The 24,900-nt window shown below is 45.8% G+C and overlaps 1 protein-coding gene across 4 annotated transcripts in view; it reads right to left on the bottom strand.

Moving 5' to 3' along the window:
• Positions 1 to 1,373: 1,373 nt before the first annotated feature.
• SYNDIG1L (synapse differentiation inducing 1 like) overlaps positions 1,374 to 24,900 on the bottom strand; it is an 86,126-nt gene continuing 62,599 nt past the window's right edge. Inside the window, exons 4-6 of one of the 4 annotated variants that reach the window (XR_008313047.1) lie at positions 23,708 to 23,845; positions 11,232 to 14,994; positions 1,374 to 1,582 (exon numbers count right to left, since the gene is read on the bottom strand). Coding sequence is in view for 3 of the 4 variants with exons in the window: in XM_053283427.1 (XP_053139402.1) it covers positions 1,511 to 1,582; positions 14,896 to 14,994; positions 23,708 to 23,845 (309 nt within the window). In the remaining variant the exon portion in view is untranslated. Of the gene's footprint in view, positions 1,583 to 9,298; positions 14,995 to 23,707; positions 23,846 to 24,900 lie in introns of those variants that run through there. The other 3 variants (XM_053283427.1, XM_053283429.1, XM_053283428.1) reach the window with 3 other exon arrangements.

The following is a 24,900-nucleotide window of genomic DNA, read 5'->3' as shown; positions in this document are numbered from 1 at the left end:
GGACCCATGGTTTCCTGTTAAGTGAGAATGTGGTTGAGGTGTTGTGTCTTGAAGCCTTCATTCAAATCTGATCTTGGCCTTGATTTCACTTGGGTACCCTTAGACTAACAGCACTTTCCCAGCCCTCAATCTGTAATATGGGAACAATAATATTGGCGTACCTAGGTTTTTTTAAATTTTAATTTTAATTTTTACATTTTATATCCCACTTTTCCTCCAAGGAGCCCAGAGCGGTGTTCTACATACTTACGTTTCTCCTCACAACAACCCTGTGAGGTAGGCTAGGCTGAGCTGAAAAGATTACTAAGATAAATTGCATGAAAAAGTGGTATATAAATATTATTATACTAGTATTTTTAAGCCCGTTAAAATAACGGGCGCTGGTTGCTGCCGTACCACCATGGAGACCACCCGCCAGCTCGCCTTCCTCGCTGTGGCCGCGGCCGCCGGCTCCCCTTCCTCGCTGTGGCTGCGGCCGCCGGCTCCCCTTCCCCGCTTCGTCCACCGGCTGGCCTCGGCTGCCGGCTGGCCTCCGCCGCCACTGCGGCCGCTGGCTCGCCTGCGCCGCCACTGCGGCCACCGGCTCGTCTCCACCGCCGCTGCGGCTGCCGGCTCACCTCCGCCGACTTCCCCTCCTGGCCCCTCCTGGCCCCCTCCTGGTTCCCACATGTCGGCATTTGAGCTTCTTGCGGCCGCTTCAGCAGCAGGGCCAGCCCCGCCGCTGCCACCTCCACCCTCCCCAGTCCCCGCTTCTCCTCCATTCGCGCGGAGAGGCAACATGGCCGCCTGGTGCCTGCGGCCGTATCTTTCTTGGACGTTCTGGGCATGCGCTCTGCATACACAGAGACACGGGTGCACACCCAAGCCTTTTATTATAGAGGATATCATGTTACAATTATGTGTGTCCTTTGATCCATCCCAAAGGCTACAGGAGGCAGGAACAACATGTGGCCCTCTGGGGTTTGGGAGAGGAAATGATGGTCCTTGGGGCTGGATTTCCATTTTAAAATAGTTTTTAAAAGCCTGAACAAACTCCTGCAGCTGCCACTTAACCAGACTGTTGTTTTTCTCGCCTTTTTGCTTCCCTTCCCTTGGCTTCAGGGGATGCAGCAGACGTTCAGAGTCTATAATAAGTTATTCCAAGGCAGCCTCCATGCTGATTCTATGGATTTCAATTTCCACACTTTCCCCTCCAGGCTGTTTCTAAGTAATATCCTCATTTTTGCAACTTCTCCCATGGGAATGCTCTCGCACAGCTTTTCCCTTCTGGGATTAACAGAAATGCACATTATTGGTAGAAAACACTTTTAATAATTTTGTCAGCCCCTTTCCGAGCATGTTCCTTTCCTTGTAGCAAAATTAAACAAGGCAAACCGAAAAAAAGTAATTTAATTTGTTTTTATTAAACAGATTGTATTGTAAAGCTCACTGTTACTCTGAGCCATGCACAAGTGAAGAATCTGCAGGCCTCTCAGAACAATTTGAGTTCTTCCTGGATGAAAATGATTACTTAGATCCATTCCAGTCTGCCTTCAGGCCTGGCTGTGGGACAGAAGAGACGTTGGTTGGCCTGGTGGATGACCTGCACCAGGAGATAGACAGGGAAACGTTGTTATGACATATGCCTCACACACGTATGCTGTGGGTTCTTTACAGCCAGGTCTAGCCTGAATGTGCATGTGGGAATTATACAAAGGGGAGACCACAAGCTTCTAATGCAAAATCACTTATTAATTAACTAACAATCAAAATATACATTCTCATTCGGGGAATCAATGCAATAGGCAACTAATTGTAATGCTAGCAAATCCAATTGTTCATGTGGAGCTGGTCTATGGAAGAAGATCTTGTGTTAGCAAGCTTGAATTGTTCTCTTTGCTAAGCAGGGCCTGCTTTGGTTTTGGTCTGCATTTGCATGGGAGACTGCAAGTGTGAGTATATTCCATTTAGTGGGGCCGCTCTGGGAAGAGCACCTGCATGCTTGCATGCAGAAGGTACTGTATGAAGTTCTCTACCTAGCATCTACAAGATAGGACTGAGAGTTTTGCATGCTGAGCAACCATTGAGCAGCCGGGTTCAAAGAACCTGGGCTGCCGCCAATCAGGGGCCACACCTGGTGCCCTAGCCACACCCCCTGTGTCTGACATCAGATGCAGGGTGTGTGGCTTCACTCACAAACGGGGCTGTGTTCCCCATTTGAGAGCAAATACTGGCCAGCGCTGCATTCGCAGTGTGGCCAGGAGCTGCTCTCCCTGCCTTTAAAGGCAGGAAGAGCATTTCTGGCCGTGCTGTGAACGCGACGCTGGCTGGATGTGCATGGAACCTGCTGGCCCGGTTCGGTTCGAGTCCAGACCGGACTTGAATCTGACCGGATCAATTCAGACTGGCACCCCCTCAAACCACCCCCACGGTTCAGTTCAGGGGGGGGAGTTCGCGAATTATTATTTTTTTTTACATTAAAAAAATATGTTTTAACCTTCTCCCCTTCGGGGAAGGTCCTCAAGGCGGCAGGGTGTGTCCACGAAGGTTCCCCCTGCCCCCGCCAGCCTCCATTATCACCCCCTCCAGCATGACCCAGGACCTTGCAGAGTCCATTTGAGCATGCATGGCATCACCCAAAATGGCCACTGCGCTGAACTATGGAGGCCCAAGCGGGTCAAAGAATCTCCATAGTTCAGCATTGTGGCCATTTTGGAAACCGCCATGCATGCGCAAATGGCCTCTGTGAGGCCCTGGGTCATGCCATGCCTCGCAGAGGCCATTTGCGCATGTGCAGCGGCATCCAAAATGGTCACCATGCCGAACTACGGAGGCCCGAATGGGCCGAGGAACCAGCCGAACCGGCAGGAGGGGGTGATAACGGAGGCCCACAGTGGGAGGGGGAACCTCCATGGACCCCTCGCCCCGCCACCTAAAGGACCTTCCCTGAAGGGTAGAAAGTTAAAAAAAAATTTTTTTTAATGTAAAAAAAAAAGTGTTCGCAACCTCCCCTGAACAGTCGAGGGGTGGGGTTTGGTCCTGGGCTGTACCGAACAGGGGGTAGTTCAGTTCGACCCTGCACCATTGAACTGAACCGGCTCGACATCGAACCCGTTTGACTTCGAGCTGGTTTACACATTCCTAGTATTTGCTCCCAAACCGGGGGCGCCGCCCTATTTGCAAGTGAAGCCACACCCCCTGTGTCCATCTGATGCAGGGGGAGCAGTTTTGCTTGCAAATGGGGCCACGCCCCCCCATTTGGGAGCAAATACCAGCCAGCGTTGCATTCACAGCACGGCCAGGAATGCTCTCCCTGCCTTTAAAGGCAGGGAGAGCAGACCTTGGCTACTCTGTGAACGCAGCACTGGCTGGTATTTGCTCTCAAATGGGGAACACAGTCCCATTTGTGAGTGAAGCCACGCCCCCTGCATCTGACGTGTGGCGAGGGTGCCGCTGACAGGAGGAACACGGGCCACCGGCTGGCTTCCTCCACCATTGAGTGTGGAATATGGGTGTGTACGAACCAAAAATCGTGGTTCGGCTTGAATTCGAATCCAATTCAAGCCAAACTATGAGCTGCCAGACCGGTTTGACCAAACTGTTTGACTGAACTGGTTTGGTGGTTCAAGCTGCTAATACTTGTGAAGAGGAATCCAGTGTGGATTCCCCTTTACAAGTACAGGGGTGGGGGATCCTGGCAATGCTGAGGGGTGGCTGGGTGGGGGCGATGAGAGAGGTAGAAAGAGGCTTACTCAGATGGCACAGCTGCTGGCGCCACTGCTCGCCACCGCTCATTTTCCCAAGTGCTCTCCCTAATGTGGCTGCAAAGCCGCTCACGTGGCAGTGGATAAGCGGAGGCTGGAACTGCTCCGCTGCCACATGGGCGGCTTCCTAAACAGGGCAGCACCCACACTTGGGGTCACTCTAGAGAGGGGAAGTGGCGGCACCAGCAGCTGTGCCAGCCTGGTAAGCAACTTACTACCTTTTTTGCTGCCCCTGTCCGGCCGCCCATTTGCTGCCAAATCGGTTCACCTGAACCGGGCCTGGTTCAATTTGATCACGGACTGAATTGCCGAACCGTCCTGGTTCGAGGTGAACTGGTTCCGCTGCAAACTGTTTGTGCAGACCCCTAACATGGAATTCTCCTGGGGCATATGGTGAAAAGCTGAACACTGAACCATCTCTAAAAGGCGGTTTTCATACCCTTTTGGGGTGGTTGCACTTGGTGTTTCCTGCCTTTCTAGAATTTTATTCTAGCAATTCTGGTTCAATCTGACAGTCTGCCATTGGGCTGCTGAGCTTAGTGTCCAGATAAGCTGAATTACTTAAGGGTAGAAATATTACTCTGGGTGTGAGATATTACTCCAGGGTTAATTTCAAGTGATTTACTCAGTGGGGGAAATGGGTCTTATCACTCAGATAGGAAGATTACTCAGGGAAGGCACGCTTATTACTGTTTCCAGTAGTTGAATTTCCTGAGGAGGCTTCATAGGAGCATGCATGCCAATCTGGTTCTTGTTCTTCCAGGATCTTCCCACGCCTGCTGATTTATTCAGAGACTCTTTCAGCCTTTTTAATTAGTGGAATTCCTGAGGGGAGAAGGGCACTGCAGTCAAAGTCTTCTCCCACCTTCCATTTGTTCTGTTTTGATCTCTGGTATTGCTAATGTTGGGTCCTGGTTCTGCCTGGGAGGCTCATAAACATATAGGTCTGGGCTGAAAGCATGTGTCTGTGTGTGTGACTCCTAACAACACAACCTTGTTGATTCTTTTAGACCTCTCAGTACCATTGGCCTTGATATTCTCCTGGATTGTCTTGCGGGTGTGGGGCTTGGGGATAGTATTTTATTGTGGCTCCAGGCATGGTGGGCTGTAACCAGAAGGTGGTGTTGGGGAACTTGAGATCTTCCCCATGGCCTGTGGGGGTGATGCAGGGCTCTATTTGACCCCATGTATCCTGTTCCAGGTAAAGCCAGGGTCTCCACCAAGGCAAGGATCTGGGAGGGACACAGACCTTGGGCAGCTCCAAGGGGAAAGGGGTCAGTAATTTGGGAACGCTCCCAGAGGGAGCACAAGAGAGCTGGGTATAGGAACACAGGAAGCTGCCTTATACCGAGTCAGACCATAGGTCCATCTAGCTCAGCATTGTCTACACAGACTGGCAGTGGCTTCTCCAAGGTTGCAGGTAGGAATCTCTCTCAGCCCTATCTTGGAGATGCCAGAGAGGGAACTTGGAGCCTTCTGCTCTTCCCAGAGCGGCTCCATCCCCTAAGGGGAATATCTTACAGTGCTCACACATGTCATCTCCCATTCAAATGCAAACCAGGGCAGACCCTGCTTAGTAAAAGGGACAATTCATTCTTGCTACCACAAGACCAGTTCTCCTCCTCTTCTATAGAAATATAAGAAGGATATCAGAGAATGAACCAGATGAACCAGAGCCAGCATTCCCACCATGATCTGAGGACATGGCTGTGCCTTCATCCTCTGATTCAGAGGAATCCTTTGAGGACCTGCCAGCTCAAATAAATATTTCCCAGCTCCAAGGAGAGTAGCAGAATGCCAGTTTTTATGGCTGTTGCTTAGGTAGCGAGGATTGGCCTTGCCCTTCCCTGGGGAAGGCTTTGTTGTTAAAGCAGCTTTGCCCAATTTTCTGTTCTGACTCCAATGACCCTGGAGGACCTTTATGTGTGCAAATGATGCCATTATTTCCTATGGGCTTCCGCTTACACAACATCGTTTGCACAATTTACACAGAGTGTCATACTCTTGACAATACCAGGCTTCATACTCTTGTTCAGTATGTCAGCCTCTGGTTTTAATAGCCCTCTTTAGATGTTAGTTGACTGTGTTCACTGTACACAGTTACAATGGCAAGGCACTTTCCAGATTACATGGTAATACAACCATAGTTTACTTTGGCTTGGCAGGATCGTATTGAAACCATAAACAAAGGATGTTGCACAAAACCACCAGCAGGGGGAGCAGTCTTTTCTAGTTTGCACGAAACTCCCTACAATGGGAAAATACAGCTATTTTTTTTACAATGTTGTAGGATTGTAATAAAACCCGAAAGAAGGCATCGGAAATGTGAACAGCACCTTGCTCAGGGACTGTGACGTCAATACACAGGCAATATGGAAGCACACTTAATGGACATGTAGTCACACTTTTGTAGTGTCATAAGAACGTAACAGCCCTGCTGGATCAGGCCCAAGGCCCATCTAGTCCAGCATCCTGTTTCACACAGTGGCCCACCAGATGCCGCTGGAACCCTACAGGCAGGAGTTGAGGGCATGCCCTTTCTCCTGCTGTTACTCCCCTGCAACTGGTACTCAGAGGCATCCTGCCTTTTCCAATCTGGAAAGCGCTCAGCAGGAGCTTGCTAAGCTCTGCCACCCATGCTGATGCTCTCTGCAGCCCTGCTGCCCCATGCTCTCTCTGCAGAGAAATGATGTATCAGCAGAGAGTGAGGGGACCTGCTTTAGGAGCATGTTGTCAGCAGGGGTGAGACTTTCCAGTGTGCTCCTGTTACATAATGCCTGATGAGGGCAAATGTTTTCTTATAAACTCACTGTTTAACTCTGGGGGTGGGGGGGAGTATGTTTTAAAAAGTGATATATAAAGATATTAAATGAATAAACCATTGTATGTATAATTTCAGTCTCACAAAGGGATTGGGAAAGACTGTGGTATTTAAAAGCAAAGGCATATGTAAAATAAAGGCCAACATGATGCATAGCATTTTGGAACATAAGGAGAGCCCAGGAGCTTTTCCAGAGAGCAGGCTTTACCGTGGGTTTTCAGTGAGCCGTTACTGCGAGTTCGAAGTTGCCCCCCAAAACCAATGCAAAAAGTGGATTTTTCTACCCCGGATATAAATCGGACTACACTCTAATGCCCAATAAAACCCCCAAATTGTGTGTGAATTGCTCCCCGATATCTCACAGGGACTTCGGGGTAAATTTGGCTGATATATAAACACCCACCCTCCATTCTGGAGGAGATGCGAACTAAAAGCCGGGTGTGAAAAACTTCCTGGTGGATCACATCAAAGCTCCATTCAGTCCAGCATCCTGTTAGCACCGTTATACATGTCCAGCGCACACCTTCTTGGTGCCTGAGGTGGTGTGGTGAACTGCTGCGCCCATCTCATCCTGTGGCACATTCCGCACACCCATATCTCTGCTATTGCCCCCATCCTGCCCAATATCCCCCCCCCGGTCTCCCAGTCCCTCCCCACCCCTGCAGCATGTGGAGTGTGGTACACACTGATTTCTCCTGGTCTCCAAGTCCCTTCCCATCCTTTCAGTGCACATTTATTCCCCACTCCATTTTCACTTATCTGGTGGCAGCGGCCGCTCCTGCTTGTCCTGCCCTGTCTTTTCAAAAGGCAGAGGGCAAAGAATGGAGCAGCAGGAAGTAATTCAAAGGCACTTCCTGCTGCTCCGTGCTGCCCTCTGCCTTTTATAGAACAGGGCACCTTCTTACAGGCAGGAGAAGATGAGCTGGAGGGAGGGGGAGAGCACTCGCAGCAGCTCTAGTTGTGGCTGGTGTGTGTGTGGACACCTCTGTTGGGTGAGCTTTGGTGGGAGCTGCAGGTGGCAGCCCAGGTAAGGCAGCTGGAAGTGTCGGGTTGGCAGAGGCAGCCAGCCATCAATCCGCCATCTCTACCAATCTGCTGCCGGTAGCCGCCGCCACACCCAGTCTCATTAGTGGACTGGCCATGCTGTTAGACCATATGGTCTTTTCAGACCAGTGTTGCTACAGCATCTTATGCAGTTGTGCATTGTTTCCAGATTTTTTAGTGGACAGCACGGCCAGTCCACGAATGAGACTGGGTGTGGCGGCTGTTTCAGGCAGCAGATTGATGGAGCTGGGAAACATGGTATTACGGTGGACTAAGAAGAATAAGCTAATATGCAGAGGTCATGTGAAATGCCCAAGCCCATTTCGTGCATTAATGACAATCCCCTAAAAAGTATTGGCTCACATACTGAGCAGTCCGCCATTAGTCTAAGGAAGGTGCCCTTTGCTCTGTTCCTCCCGTGGTGATGCTCTGCTGAAGATACTTTCAGTTGAAGGCCTGTATAGGGCCTTTGCACATGGGCCCCCGAAGTGAAATTGGGCAGAGGAGTCTAGAAGCCCATCCACGGAGACTGGCCAGTGGCCAAAGGCAGCTGAGCCCCCTCATGTTCAAGGGGGGCAGGGAAAGACTGCTGTTATAGTTAAGGCTGATAGATAGATAGAGAAGTACAGTCTTTACTGTAGACCGCAGCAGCCAGGGGCAAAGCCTTGCTTGCTGTGCCTTGGAAACAGAGCTGAGCTGTGGTGGGAGGAACTGAGCAGAACTAATATGTGGAGAAAGAGAGAGACGCCACTTGGTTGGCCAAGCCCTAAACAGTGAGCTTCTGGTTCTTCTGCCATTCTTTATTGTTCATGGATCATTTCCCCCCAGTATGCAGTAGTTGGGATTATTTTTGAATTTAATGTTGAATTTAATATTAGATCCATTTATAGCCTGCTCTTACCTTTTGAGATAGGACAGTCTTATAATCTCATTGCCCAATCCTTGGCTTGTTTACTCAGAAGTAAGTCCCATTGAGTTCAGCAGTGCTTAGTCCCAAGATAAATGTGCATGGGCTAACAGCTAATTATGCAGTGCTGGTCTCAGCCAATGTTGAGTAAATTGTGCTGTCTGCAGATCAGCAAGCAAAGAAGGTACAAACTCACACGTTTGTACCTACGCATATACAAAATACTCCTCAGTGGGAAACATGTCTACTGGAAGCCAAATATTACAAGAGCTCTTTCTCTAATGGTGGCAGGGCAAGGAGAACAACAAAATAAACATAGACAGTCTGCTCCCTATCCCTGACCCTGAGCCCTGCCACCCAAAAAAACACTTCTGAGATCCCTGCCTATGCATCCACTGTTTGTACACACATAGGCTCTATAACTCTATAAAAGTGTGGAGGATGAGGCTAGGAATCCCATTTTCCTTCTCCACACATTTAGTGTATTGTGTTTACTATATTTACTTGAATTCAAGACTAGGATTTTCCAAGTTTTTTTACTATTATAAATAATGAGATTGTCTTAAATTCAGAGTCTGATTCCTTTCGAGTAAATGCAGGTATAACCTGTATTTCATTTCTACTTTTTAAGGAGGACGTCTTAAATTCAGAGTTGTCTTCAGTTCGGGTAAATACGGGTATTGTCTTGAACAGAGATTCTGGTTTTGCTGATCTCAAGAGTTATGAGCCAGTTTATCCCCTTCTCATGTTTTTGTCCATATCAAAGTCCAAACCACCAATAACTAAGTTTTTCTTTCCTGCTTTTTATTAACTTTCATTATATAAAACATAATGGGCCCTTTCGGAGATTTCTTCTGAACAGGTTTCTTTTATCATGTGCTTCTCTCCATTATGGCTCATGTACAATAGAAATCTCAAACATTAACATGCTGCTTTAGAATGAAATGTACATTTGAACTATACAGACCATGCTGAGCCTCTCACAGAACAGCTACAGCGTGCACAGATAAATTCAAGACAGAAGATGGGGAGCTCCAGTCTGCACCCCTAGATACAAGTGTAAAAGGCAGAGGAAAGAAAGGGACAGAGGGTGCTGAGCGTTGTGAAGGGCATGAAGCGTGAGACTCCTTCTTGGTAAACGTTTTGGGGAAAGGGCTATGAAATTCTTCCTATTACAAAGTACCTAGAAATTTTTTAATGCTCCTCAGCAGGGACTGGTTGAACAATGCTTCAGCCACACACAATAAGGATGTGCATATGTCATAAGCATCCATGTCCTTCCCCACTCCTGGCACACCAAGGTGCCCTTTCCTAAGTGCACGTCCCCCTCCCCCCACCAATCCAAACCATCCCTCTGCACATGCTAGAAATATTAATTCATGCAGAGGAGTGGTTCAGACAAATCACTTCCCCATACTATTAGGGGAAAGCACCCCAATAACTCAGGAGGGGGAGGGAAGACTATGTGCACTCGTGACGCATGCATGTCCTTATTGCATGTGCGTAGATGGAAGATTATTGTCCAAACTGACTCCAGGCAGTGTCCGATTTACTCTATGTCTGATTTACAGAGTATTTGGATTCTGACACTAGACCCTTGGTTAGGACTGTAGACCAGGGATGGCCCAGGAATCTTCTACATGTAGCCAAGTCCCATTGCGTTTGCTCCTTCTCCTTCTTTCCACTTCTGCTACTTCGGCTGATGTTCTTTCTTGTTTTTCAACAGCCCTGGCAGCTGCCCTTGTTTCTTCTTGTCCAATGGTCCCCATGCCCATTCTCTCTTCGTCTTAACAGCTCCCTTCGCCTCCCTACTATTTCTAATTCCTACCTCTGATTACATTTCTCCTGCAGTCTGAATAAACAGTCTCCAGAGCCCTCTTACCCTTGGGGCATTCTCAGATGATTCTTCTTCTAACACCATGGCTTGCAGGCCTTCTATTTCCCAGTATAAAGATGGAAGATAAGTGTGGCAGCCATTCAGGTTTAAATCTCGATGGCAACGCCGGCAAGCCTGAAAGCTAAGGGCCTCTTCATTAGCTTCTGTTCACTTTCTTGTACTGCCTGGGAGTCACACTCGAGGCACAGACTGATCTTTCTTGCTATAGACTTCTTACATTTCATTCACAAGATAATCCTCAGTGTTCTGAATAGCCATTTTGCTGGGGGATAAACAAGCACACAGCAATAAGTATGAAATTTAGAGAAGGAATACTACACCGATGCTGTCAAGCGCAAAACCCTAAAGAAGTGCCTCCCCCCGCCACATTAGTGGTTGGCTGGGGGAGGGGGGAGCATTCTTGTTTGTTTTGTTTTCCCCAACTTAAAACCCAGAAATATCTCTTTTCTGGACTTTGATAATTAGCAAACAGTATTTTTCACTCTCGGGCTATGAGCTGAAATTAAATTCTTGCTTCAAGGAAAGCAAGTCCTTAGTGTTGTGTCATGCCAAGGCAAGGAAGTGAAATCAAAACACTTGTGCTGGCTAAAGTGGATGAAACTGGAAATGTGTTTCACACCAGTCACAGAGAGTCGTTGGGGAACTGCACTGGAAAGGTATCCTAGTTTGGTCTATCACCTGTTGTTCTAATCTGGAAGGATCAAGTAACCTCACTTCCTCAAATCTTTCCCTCCCCTCCCCTCCTTTCTCATTTCTGGGTCAAGTTTGGACAACACCTTCCAGCCCATTTGATTAAAGGAGGATGCACTGGGTGCGTACCTGTGACAATGTCCTTTGTGGTGTTCTGACACCCTTCTGGTGCATCCCTTTATTGTGTGGGTGGGCTGAACGGCCACTCTACACAGGCTCCAAATAGTAGTTTTTAAACTAGTATGGTTTAAACCGTCCCTCTATTTAGAATCCAGTCTGTTACTGTCCTGCTGAAGTGTTTGGGCTTCTTTACTTGTTGCAGTTGTTACCCTGCCTCTTTCCAAGAGGCTCGAGGTGGCTTCCAACCACATTAAAACATCAATATCTGAAACATCAATAATACAAAGAAAAACTCATAGCAACACTTTCAAAATCCCACCCACAGTGCCCCTATACACATCCCTTGCTATCAAATACTTATGTAAATAGAAAAGGCAGTATTTTCAAGATGCAGGTGGGCCTTTACTGGGAGGAAATTCTGCAACTAGAGAGGAAGTCAATCAGCCTGTTGTAGGTGGCCATATTTAATGTTGTGGTGGCCATATTTAATGTACAGTGGTCCCTCGACTTACAAACTACTCGACATAAATATTTTTCGAGTTACAAACGGCAGTTTTAGATCCGGTTTTAGATGCGGTTTTTTCGACTTACAAATTTTTAGATGGGGTTTCCTCGACTTACAAATTTTTAGATGGGGTTTCCTCGACTTACAAATTTTACATGCGGTTTCCTTGACTTGCCTGCCTGTTTACTGCCTGTTTATTCTTGAAAAGAAATGTTCCTGTGCAGTTTGCAAGCCTTACTGCGGGTCTGGGTCTTTTTTCTAGGCTCCGGAATGCATTAATCTGTTCCCAATGCATTCCTATGGGAAACCGCTTTTCGACTTACGAACTTTTCGACTTACAAATGTGCATTCGGAACGGATTAATTTCGTAAGTAGAGGGACCACTGTAGTAATGTAGTACTTTCAGAATCCTCACGGGATCAGAGGGGCCTCATGGATTTATATGGTCAGAGACTTTATTTGCTACCACCAGCACCATGGGTTGCATACTGGCAGCCAGTGCAGATTTTATAGTGCTGCTGTAATATGTTCCTGTTGTTCTATTCCCTAAGGAAAAGTGGGCTGGCATGTTCTGCACCAGCTGAGGCTTTCAAACACTTTCCAAAGCATCCACAACTACAGTATGTTACTACAGCCAATCCTAGGGGTCACTAAGGCAGGGATGACAATGGCTATGTCTGTATTAGACAGAAACAAACAGTGGAGCTTGCTTACTAGAAGCCACTGCTGGAAGGTTCTTCTAGCCGCTGCCAACTCCTGGACTCACTGTGGAGAATTCAGACTCTACAGAGCGTCCAGGAGGACCTCAAGGCCAAAAACATGGGTGCCAGGAAGTAGTAGAACTTCATCTTAAGTAATTAGATTCACCCACCACTAATCTGCTGAATTCTCAGTTGTCTAGAACCTCATTGAGTTCACAACTAAGGCCAAGGACAGATTCAGAATGGTTAGGACAGGTACTAAGGAAAAATATTTATAAATGGATGTCCTCAGAATGTTGAAGACACTGTACTTCCAGATGCTGAATCATTTCACCTAAGAAATGCATGCATACATTGAATCAGATAGTGGACAGAACAGAATCTAAAAGGACCATACAGAAAAAGTCTTAATGGGATAACAAACATTCACTATAACCACTCTCTCTGTTCTTCCTGCCAGGTATGAAGAGTCCCATATAGCTGTCCCATTACACACATACTAATGCACTTACAGTCCCAATACAGGCATACTAATGCTCTTAGTATGTGCATTAGTATGTGTATAATGCACATATTTAGCAGCAATTTTTGATGCCTCCCCCTTTCCCAGGAAGCCCTCTGTGCCACCCAAATATATGTCCCTGAGGGATGTGCATCCCTCAGGGATATATTTTTGGGTAGCACAGAGGACTTACTAGGGAAGGTGAGAAAAATATGCCACTTCCCCACTGCACTGGTGCAGTTAGTTAGGAAGTTCTATTAGACTGCTCTCTCATTCTCCAGGTGCATCTTTGATCTGTATCTCAGTGAATGGCTTCAATGTCTACATCATAAGAACATAAGAAAAGCCCTCCTGGATCAGGCCAAAGGCCCATCTAGTCCAGCATCCTGCTTCATAAAGTGGCCAACCAGATGCATCTGGGAAGCCCACAAGTGGGGGTGAGAGGGTAACCACCGCCCCTATTGGTGTTCCCTAGCACCTGGTGTTCAGGGGCAAACCACCTTTGATCCTGATGGAAGTATACAGCTATCATGGTTAGTAGGTAGCATCAAAAGCCCAGATGAAGCATATATGTAGTCAATGGAACTAAACAGGCTTAAATCCAAGCATTCCAACTGAGTTTTCTTGTTTTAAGAGTCTGTCTGAAAGCATGTTCCCATTTCATGTGGAAATTTTAATGGTGGCTGTAGGGCAATTTCCCCCCAAGGAAAATCAAGTCACTGGGGTTCTCAAACCTGGGTCTCCAGATGTTCTTCCTGCCAGGTATGAACAGTCCCATATAGCTGTTCCATTAAACACATACTAATGCATTTACAGTCCCTTTACATGCATACTAATGCACCTAGTATGTGCATTAGTATGCACAACATGGGGATGAGGATGATGGAAGTTGGGGATGATGATGGAAGTTGTAGTCCTACAACATCTGGGGACCCATGTTTGAGAACCGCTGCCATAAGTTGACTTAGCTATGCAATTTCTGTGTATGGATTTTTCTTCTATGTGGTAAGAGCTACAGCACTGAGGAAAGTTTTTTTCGGATGTGATAGTGATCATACCACATCACTTACTGATGATTTTCCAAGTCAAAATGGTCATGGTTAAGCCATTCTGAATGGCATTTTAATGCACATACTAAAAACTGAAATTAAAACTAGAAGGCCCCTGAAGAATATGCCAAGCACCTTCTGTGAGTTCAGTTTAATAACTGTAATAATTAACACACAACTATTTTTCATTGTCTTATTTAAAGTATGAATATATCTGAGATTGACGTGATGGATGTGACTCTCCAAGGTCCCATCATTGTGTGATGAGGCTATAGGGAAAGCCTGACACAGGAGCTGTCGTCTGAGAGACAGGTTATGCGAACAAAGCCTCTGAAAGAGAACCTTGATCAAAGCTGGCTTCTCCTGGTATGCAACTACCCAAGGGTAAATTGCTAACATTTGATATTGCAGGTAGTGTCATCGGCATAAAAATGTGAATATCTTGACAAATACTGTGCCATCATTGTGTAGCCCTCAGTCTGAACTTTACACACAGCAGGTCATAAGAACATTGGCTTGAAAATACCCTGCAGACAAAAATTTTAAAACCATCCCTTTCTCATTTTTGTTTCTGGCAGTCCCAAAATCCAGACTGTGCTATCTTTTACACTAGGGTTTTGGGGTTTTTTTTAAAGCTTGTCAGTCCATGATGTAAAGTAGGTCATATCTGTCGTTCATCTGAAAGAGGAATGAGCCAGCACAGTACTTATGAGCACAGATCTCTGTGTAGAGAGCACTCCTTAACCATCCTTATAAATACGATGTCCTAAGTTTCACAGGAAAGGAAATACTGTATGAAATCCAAGAGAATTATCCATCAGGTGCAGAGAGATGGGCTTCTGCACAACAGTCTTTCCTATACGTGGCCACCTTTAGAGAGGTAAGCAATCAGTGCTACAATCACTCCAACATATACCCCTGTGCCGATGGTGATGGAGAGTGCAGCGAGGAATAAAGCTCGCCGGGAAGCCGAGCTGGCCAGGTGGAAGTCCCCCTTGGAGATTGCCTTACTTGTCTGGAAAAACCAGAAACAAAACAATATTTAGGCAACCAATTACTATTACGTGAGAGTCATAATTATTAATGTTAACTGTTTTTCAGGGGAAAAGGCATGGTCTTATCTGGATCTGCAAAATTAAAATATTGTTAAGCAAATACATACAGACTGCAAGTTACATGACCCAATGGATCATGCAAACAAGGGTTTTTTTTCCCCATGGAACATCACACTGGCTCTTCCATGAAATCTCCCCTGAGCTAAAATGCCAAGTCAGGGGCAGAAGAAGATTCAGAGATTCAAAATCTGAACAAAGCAAAATGGTTGCTATGCCTCATACTCCGCACCTGCTTTCTCCAGATCTCCTAGAGGAGAATGGAATTGGCTTAATTTTGTTCCTCTTTTTCCTCCTGGGCTCCCCTAAAGTCACGGAGGAATCCTCCTCAGCCTTGGATCACTTGCAGGGAAGTTTTACATCCTCACATTTCACTTCCCACCACCCAAGAGACTTCCAGATAGGGTGGGGATAAATCCATTGCCATGGTGATGTCACCATGTTGCTCTTGCCTTTTGGCTTCACTGATCTTGCCCACTGTCATTTGATGGGAGTTATGGTGGTTCTTTCACTGTTTGCCCAGTGCAAACAGGTGGATCACTGCTGTGTTGGACCAATCTAGTGAACTGGGTGTTGCTAGATGCATTGATTTGGTTCTCCGAGAGAAGATTGGCTTAGTATCCAGACACCTCAGTTCTAAAGAATTATTCCACCTCTGACTGCTAAGGGCTAATCTGCAGGCTACCCAAACCCTTCAACAAGATTACACTGTTCCTTTGATGTCTACAATTCTTGCGGAACTGTTGGCTTTGAATCTTACCTGCTACCTTGCCACATAGTTTCCTTTATCAGTGGTATCATTACATCCTTCAAAATGACACATAGGACACTCTTGAGCCTAATGCTTTTGTGTCACTGGCAAGCTTTAATTTGCCCCTCTTCAAAATCTTTCCCTAACAATTGCAATATTGTTGCTCGCTAAGAAAGTCATCATTGCCTGGTTTGAGAGTGAGTTGGCATTTATTTATTTTTTATTGTATAGTCTGAAACAGTGTTTCATCAGTACTGGAGTTCCCAGTTAGAATTTCAGACTAGAATTGGACTCTCAGCTAGAATTTCAAAGCTTCCTTAGCTGGGCCTTATTTAAGTCTATATTGACTTAGTGACTAAAGATCTGAACAAAGACTTCCAGATATCTTTTATCCTCATCATCTTCTTTCTGAATTAAAACCTAGGTTAGTTTGATTCACTGTAACACAGCATAAATCAGTAGAAACTCACTGGTATGATCGTATGATGAAAGAATACAACCTCCACACTGCAAGTTTTTTCACCCATCTTCATTTTTACTCTACAGAAACTATTGCTAGAACTAGGAAAATGCAATTGATATAATCTATTTGGACTTCATTCCAGCATCTTATAAAGGAAATTACTATATAACCTGGAAAAGATGGGTAAGGAACTGGTTACAGGAAAGCAAATAAAGGGTTATGCTTAAAGGCAAATTGGAGAGATGTATCAAATTGACTTCCTCAGCAATCAGACCAGGGACCTATTTTATTCATTAGAGACCCTGGGGAGCGAAATAGGAAATGGCAGATGAAATTTGTGAATGACACCAAGCTAAGCACTGTAAATGCAAAGAACTGGTAGTTATGCAAAATGAACTGGAGTAATAGAATTGATATTAAATTCATTCGCACAAAGAGTGAACTCGTACATTTGGAGACTAATAACAAATATTTTTGCTGTCAGCTTCAAAACTGGAAATGAGATAGGAAGACAGATACTGGACAACTGCAATGTAATTTATAAGTCATCATTGTTAGAGTTTCACATACCTGCAATTCTTCGATGTATTTATTTGGCATAGAATTTCTAAGTCAGTGGTGAGGCCTGGTTTTAAATATTTTACTACATTTTCATCACCCATGTTCAAGAAGACTGATCAAAGGTTCAGGAGCCCTGTTCTCTTTTGTACTTGGTCACCCTAGATGGGATGGTTCACCATCTCTTCCCGACAGGGCTGTGGTTACAGTTACCTTGAAAGGTTTCTGGGTTACTTTAAAGGGGTTACCTTACATTGAACCATAACCCAAAGCCCCACATGGCTCTTCTCTGTCAGCTTTCACACATAAACAGAGAAGTATGCACTCTTCTGCAATTATGTGGCACTTAAAATTGGATGCAGTGTGGCAGGAACAAGTTCATTCGGGTTCTGATTCTGGACAGCCTTCTTGGGAACATAGTGTTTTATAACTGCTTCCCGCATATACACAAAGTGATCTTATATAGATTTAACTAAGAGTTTATTCAGAAACAACTCCATTTTCTCCTTTCCCTCTCTTTTCCTTTCTGATTTCTCCTTTCCTCTCTTTTCACCCCTTCCCCACTTTTTATAGGATCCCCACTGGGTCAAACTTCTAAACAACAAAACATAAAAGATTACTAGATAGAATACAACACATCCCTCTCCAAGAATTGAATTAATTTAAAATTAAGTGACAGTCTTGAAGTCTTTTAGGTGGTCTCCTGTCACACCCACCCACCTAATTATCTGGAACAGGAGCTGTTACTATTAGTGATGTGTTTTCTTTTGGTACAGAGGATTGCCCATCACTTTCATCAGCCTCCTCTGTGAGGTCAAAACTGGAGGCAAGATCAAATTCCTCTCCAGTTCTGCTCTTGAGGTCAGCTCAGCTCCCCTTTCCTCTTTTCTCAAAGTATACATGCTGGAAAATCTCAAACTTTTCCATTTCTTTCCATAAGCCAATATGACAGAATCTCCTCAGATTGGTCCAGAATATCGGACCAATTCTTGGTCCAGAATATTGGAAACATCCCTTTCTCACTTTATAAGGCAGCTGTACTCAAACAAAGTCCTCCACCTGAAATGTTTGCTGTTTCACACCCCATTTCTGATCCACATACAATTTGTATTTTTGTTGCTTCTCCCTTATCCGATCACGAATCTTTGCATCCTCAGGGTGAGATGGCAGGAAAAGCCTATCAGCTGTTGCCATTGGGTAAGTTTGGTAGAATAATTGGTTACGGGGTGTCTAACAAATAAAACAAATAAAGTAGTTTTGTGTCCTCTCAGCAGTTCAAAAGGTGATTTTCCTGTAGTAGAATGACTAGTAGTTCAATAGCTAATAGAGTTTCACGGATTGCCTCTTGTTGTTGCATAGCAGCCAGTTGTATACTTCCTTTCACTAATCTGTTCATTCTTTCCACTAAGCCATTCCCTTGAGGATGGTACAAGGAAATAGTCTTGTGTTTATCACATGGTTATGCAAGTATTGCTCCATTTCAAATGAGGTAATCTGTGTCCCATTGTTAGTCCCTAGTTCTTTAGGAAGACCTTCTTTCACAAAAACAGCAGCTATGAACCAGATAATCTTGTTTGTAGTAATGTTGACAGTAAAGGAAACTTCTGGCCACTTGGAATAGTAATTCACCATCATTATAGCAAATCTTTGTTTTGTGGTTATCAAAAGGCCCCATTATATTCAGAGCAAGTTTTCCCCAGAGACCATTGGGATACTCTACTAGAGTAAGTAGAGTCATGGACAGCTCACTTGCTACATTCATGTATGGTTGAAAATGTCCAGGTATCTTGTTTTTATCTGGCCATCCATTAGTTATGTAAGATTTAAGTTCAGTAAGCACTTGATCAGCACTGAGGACTGCTTTCCATTCAAAAGACATGATCATTCCATGAGAGGATGAAGCTATTTGTGCAATTACTACTCCTTCAACCTCGATTTCTGGGATCAACTCTTGGCCTAGAAATGGAAGTTGAGATAAATGACCTGCAGTTGTATTCTGAAGACCTGGAAGATATTCCACCTGCAGCATTCCCAGACAGTGGGCTTAAACATGGGCTTAAAAGTAGGAGAGGGGTATCCTAGAGTGAATTTATTAGCCAACCAAAAAACCTGATGCAAAAAAGTGGATTTTTTTAATCCCGGACATAAATCAGGCTAAGATCCATTGTGCAATGAAAAACCCAAATCGTGTATGGAGTGCTCGTCAATAGTTTGTAGCGACTGTGATGTAAATCTGGATGATATGTAAACGCACACCTGCCCTTCTGCGGGGAAGGAAAGTAAAATTGCAATCTGGAAATGTGCACCTGGAAATCAAAATCCATAAGCCTGGTGATCCATTTGACCATTCTTGGAGTTGCTTGACTTGATCCCCAAGTAGTAAATAAAGCAGTTGGGGTTTATGGTCTGATCATAAAGTGAATTTTTTGCCCCACACATATAAGTCCTGAAGTGCCTCAGTGCTGAGAAACATGCTAGAACTTCTGTTTCAATGACAGAATACATCTTCTCTGATGCAGTAAGCACTCTGGAATAGGGATGTGCTCGGAACTGTTCCGGAGGTGGTGGGGGTGTTCCTTTAAGGGTGGGGGAGGGTCACTTACCCCTCCAACTGCATTTCCCCCACCAGTGCTCCGTTGTATCAAAGTCCCTCAGGGAGGCAGTGCACCTCCCTGCCTCCCTGTTGCCATCTTCGGCAGAAAGTGGCCAGAAGTACCAGGAGCGCGTGTGCTTGTCGCATGCACACACATGCCCATCTGCCATGCACACGCATGCAACAAGCACACGTACACCTGATGCTTCCATCCACTTCCAGCCAAAGATGGCAATGGGGCAGCAGGGTAGTACGCTGATGCCCCAAGGGGATTTGATACAACGGAGCGCCGGCGGGGAAATGCAGTGGGAGGGGTAAGTGCACCCTCCCCCACCCTTATGGGAACACCCCTGCCACCTCCAAAAGCCGAAATGGCTGAAATGGCCTCTATAATGGCCTCCAAAACATTTCGGGCACATCCTTACTCTGGAAGCAAAACAACTGTAATTTCCCTGTCCCTTTTTTCTGGGTCAAGACGGCACCCAAACCATATTCAGAAGTATCAGTGGTTATAATAGTGTGCCTGTTGGTGTCAAAAGAAGTGAGAGCAGGGCTTTCAACAATGTCCAATTTGATGGTCTGAAAACGAGCCTTTCAGGATGCATCACAGTTAAATGCTACATTCTTTTAAAAAATAAGCCGCAATGGAGAAATCTTTGAGGCAAATTGTCTAACATATTTAGAATAATATTCTCAGAGTCCTAAAAATGAGTGAAGTGCATCCTTGTTGTGTGGCTATAGTGCTTCCCAAATAGCTTTCACCAAGTCTGTTATGGGATGTACGCCACTCTGAGATATTGAGGCTATTCTCACGGCCAGCCGAAACTAGGCTAAGGGAGCCCAGCCTGGTTTCGGCTGGTTGTGTGTTGCAACAGGAGCCATGTGACTCCTGGCAGCCAGCCCTCTTAAATGCCGCCCCCCCCCATTAAATGAGGTTAGCGGAGAGCATGCTCCACTAAACCCGTTTTCCTGGTTGTGGGGTTAACCACAAATTGACCCCCTATAGGGAGCCTAAAACAACCTCCTGGCATTGGGGGACTCCCCATAATGCCCCACGCACTTGCACAGGGCATTCTGGTACTTCCAGGGGTCGTAAGGCCCCTGATCCCCGCCACCCCAACCAGCTCCGTGATGGAGCTGGTAATCATGTGGGTGACTGATCTGGCCTCCCAGGGTGAGTTGCCTTCTCGTGTGTAAGGAGAGTGGGTCAAGCCCGCTATCCCTGCAAACCCCCTTGTGGCACTTCACACTGCTCAGATGAAGTGCCTCATTGTGTGTCTGAAATACGTCAATGAGTGTGTGCAAAACTGACATTTCTCTGCAGAGGTAGTAAGTCCATGTTGTTAGAGTTTTCTTAAGATTTATGTCAGTTTAGCATCATACTCCTCAATGGTTTTGCCACACTCTAAAATGCCATCCTGAAAGTTAGTGATGCAATCCATTGTCCCAAAAGTTTCATGCATCATTTGTTGAAATACCGAAGCTGGGGTAATGAAGGCTGAGCATTTGCATGAACCTTTTAGCAGAGGAATTTCATGATAGGCTGGTAGACAAGTCGAAAGCTGTGAATACTGAGGCCTCTTTCAAAGTAAGCAGCATTTGATTGATATTAGGTAATGGATGACAATCCACTACCATGTTAGAGTTCACACCTCTTAAATCTACACTCATTCAAAATGTGTAGCATTTGATTTCCATACAGGAATGATGGGAGAGACCCATTCTGATTAATCAACAGTCTCTATGATGTCAGCATGCTGTAGTCTTAAGAGCGCCTCTCTAAGTGGTTGGTGCAATGCTATGGGTACGTTCCTCACTTCATGTTGTACAGGTATTGCATGTGCCTTCATCTGAATTTTATGTTTGAAATGTATGGCAGTGCCAGGAATATCAGCAAAAATGTCTGAGAAATCAGCAATCATCAGCATATGAATGCTCCATCAACTGTAATACGCGTGTTCTGTGCTATTTGGGTCTAACACTATCCATAGATCTTTCTGATGTTTCCAGCCCACTGAAGTTTAACTTGACAATGTGGAGAAGCAGGCTCTGATTCTGTCACACTTAAATCGCTGTCAGGAAGTGGTTCATCTGCCTCATACTTATCATATAGTGAATCAGTAACGGACTGCAGATCTTCAAATCTTAGCAAAATGTCCCCATTTCCCCCTGCAAGTCACTGTCCATTCAGGACACTGGGGAAAAATGGCTTTGTGGGCAGTCTCCACATCGGTAGCATTGGTAGCTCCTTCTTCCTCGTGCTGCCACTTTCTGGGGCAGCGCCATATGAGAAGATTGGGTTTGAAAGGATTTAGACGGAACAGCCTGGATTTCAGGAGGTTGGGTCTGGGGTACCAAAGAGAGAGATTTGGCACAGTGAATAGGATATTCTACCTTCCTAGCCATATCTATAATGTTATCCAAGGTACCGTTTCACTCCCATAGCAGTTTTCCATGCAATTTGGAGAAGTTTGTTTTCATAACAATCTAATCCCTGATCAGCTCATCAGTAAAGCTGGCAAACTCACAGGTTACACTTAAGGCACACAATGCTGTGAAATACTGATTGATATCTTCACTAGGCAGTTGGGATCTAGAATAGAACTTGTAATGTTCAGCAATCATATTCAAAGTAAATTTACAGTCTGTTATTGTAAACTGCCTAGAGACCTTGGTAGTCTTCTGCTATATATTCTTCTGCTTCGTCCAGCTTTGCTGGAGTAAAATCGGGGTCTGTATGGTGAGGAGCAGAAGTGGACTTAGCCATGGACCTTGGGGATTTGATCCATGGCCTCCTGTCTCCGGGGGGAGGGGGGGGCTCCCCAGAGCCCCGCCGCTGCCCTGCGCCCACTGCACAAGTTAAATCTTTTCTTTTTTTCTTTATTCAACCACTGCTGTGTGGCAGGGACGAGGGCTGCTCCCATCTCCAGTGGCTGGAAAAAGTAAGGGGGGGATTTAACTTGCCCCTGACCCCCACAAGCCCTCAAGTGGTAGTGGTGGGGGCCCTCCAAAGCCCTTCAGGTCCGGGCTCTAAAATTACCTAGGTGCGCCCTGGTGAGGAGGTAATTGCAGAAATAGGACCTCCATTGTTTCCAGGGAAGAGCAGGTTCTCCAGGGCTGGACAAGGAAAAAGGTGGTGGTGGGATCTGAGCCATGCTGTGGTTGGCATCCAGTGAACAACAGAGTCCAGGACTGATAAGGAAAAGTATCTTCAGGGGTTGTGCAGGTCAGGAAGCTGGAGAAACAATCAGCAGCAGCAACAGCAGAATGCAGCAGTTCAGGAGTGTAGGCCCAGTAATGCAAGGAAATGAGGTGGCAAGAACATGCACAAGCTTTGCAAACTCACACGCTTAGCTGGGTCAGAATCCCATTACCAAATGTTTTATAGCTACTTCCTTCATAAACATAAAGTAATCTTATATAGATTTAACTAAGAGTTTAGTCAGAAACAGCACCATTTTCTCCTTCTCCTTTTCATCCCTTTTCCTTTCTGACTCCACCCCCCACAATCTCTACAGGATCCCCACTGGGACAAACTTCTCTCAACAACAAACCATAAAAGATTACTAGATAGAATACAACACACAGACACAGTTTCCCCCTCATCATTTGTCAAGGGGTACAAACACCATTACGCAGGGCCAGTGTCAGGGATTGTCATCGCTAGGCAGCTGCCAAGGGCCCAGCACCCTCAGAAAGGCCAAATTCTGATCTCTAAGACCATCTCTGTGCTCATTGCACCATGGTGCAGAGCAACTCTTTGAGAAAGAGAGCGGCTCCCTTGTTACCTCCTTTTTCCTGTCCCATACACAAAAGTGTCTCACCCCAAAACTTAGGGAGGTACCCAGCAATGAGGGAGCCCATGCAGGAGAGCTTGCTGTGGTGTAGAATGGGGGAGGTTGAATGCTATAGCCAGCTGTGCCTCTAGGCAAGATGAGATATACTGCAGGTGGCAGATTTTAGGTTACTATTAAAGGGCAGGAAATGGTCAATTATTTGGTTTATTATTATATGTTTGCCACCGTTAGGCTGGACATAACAAGATATCTTTGAAGAAAATCTGTGCAGGGACTAAGCAGCACATTCCGCATACCCCAAAGCTCTGACATAATTTCATGTTAGCAGGGCCCCCGATTGGTGGAGGCCACTTCTGTGATATATGGAGGCTGATGGTTAATCTGGTTCTGCCAGGCCTCGTTCACAAAGCAGTCCAGTGAGAAGCAGTACATAAAAGCAAATTCAAATTCTTACCCCTTGAGAAAAGTAGAAGGCCGCTATTCCCAAAGGCCAGAAACAGCAAAGCATTGAGAAAATGGCCAAGCCCAGGTGGTCTCGTGGGGGGAGCATCAGAAAATGATCTTCACTCTCACTGTCACTTGAGGAGTCACTCTGGAAAGCAAAGTCATTCAGTGATGATGAACTATGGCAAATTGCAAGTTTGAACCACAAAGTGTAACCAATACACACTTCTCACGTTTGGCTTTTCTGCCGCGACAACATATTTCTCTAATGCATGGCAGAAAGAGGATCTTCACAGGGGGCAAGAAACACACCCATTGAGCACTGTAAGGCAGTCTCAGTGGGAGAGTCCTATCTCACATGCAAGAGACAGAGTCAGCGTCTATGATCTAGGCTGCTTACCTGGCAAGGTTCAGTGGCCCATATAAATAATCCCCTGGGGACTGGATGTCCAGCTGAGTGAGATCTAGAAGAAGCTGCATGGGGTACTATATCCTTTGTCACCTCCCAAATTTAAAATATCTGCTGTTGTATTTCTTGCTTTGCAGGGGTTCTCAAACTTGGATCCCCGGATGCCGTTGAATTACAGCTCCCATCATCCCCTTTGACCACTGTGGATGGGGACAATGGGAGTTGTAGTCCAGCAACAACTGCGGACCCAAGCTTGGGAACCCCTAGATGACAGGATTTTTATCCCAACTTTCTACTCAAAGAATGCCAAAGGTGGCGAACATCCATAACAACTCAGTCATAAAAACAGCAAGTACACACCAATTGTGTATTTAGATATACAGTTACGGACCCACAACAAAATGTTGCACTGTATCCCTGGTGTGCATGTGTTACCTGAGCCTGTGGCTGACCATGGTGATGAGCATAAGTTAGCAACACAGGCAGGAGTCCCTCCTCTAACCTGGGTCTTATTTCATGTTCAAATTTTATGTATCCTGTTTTCTGGGGTTTGTGTGTGTGTGGGGGAGTGGGGGGAGTTACTGGTGCTCAGGTGTTTTTGTGGGGGAGGGAGGGAGAGAAAGGAAGCACCCAGCTGGTGAATAAAATGCTCATTGGTTGGAGAGAGAGAAGGGCCGCCTGTTCATGCCCAGTGCATGGGGAAGGGGCGTGGCTGGCATGGGGAAGTGTTGCACTAGGCAGTGGCCTTGTCAGGATGGGAACAGTGTGGGGGAGAGATAATGAGGTGGGGGCAC

This window comes from Hemicordylus capensis, chromosome 1 (assembly GCF_027244095.1).
Source record: "Hemicordylus capensis ecotype Gifberg chromosome 1, rHemCap1.1.pri, whole genome shotgun sequence".
Taxonomy (NCBI): domain Eukaryota; kingdom Metazoa; phylum Chordata; class Lepidosauria; order Squamata; family Cordylidae; genus Hemicordylus; species Hemicordylus capensis.
This window is presented reverse-complemented; position numbering and strand designations above follow the sequence as displayed.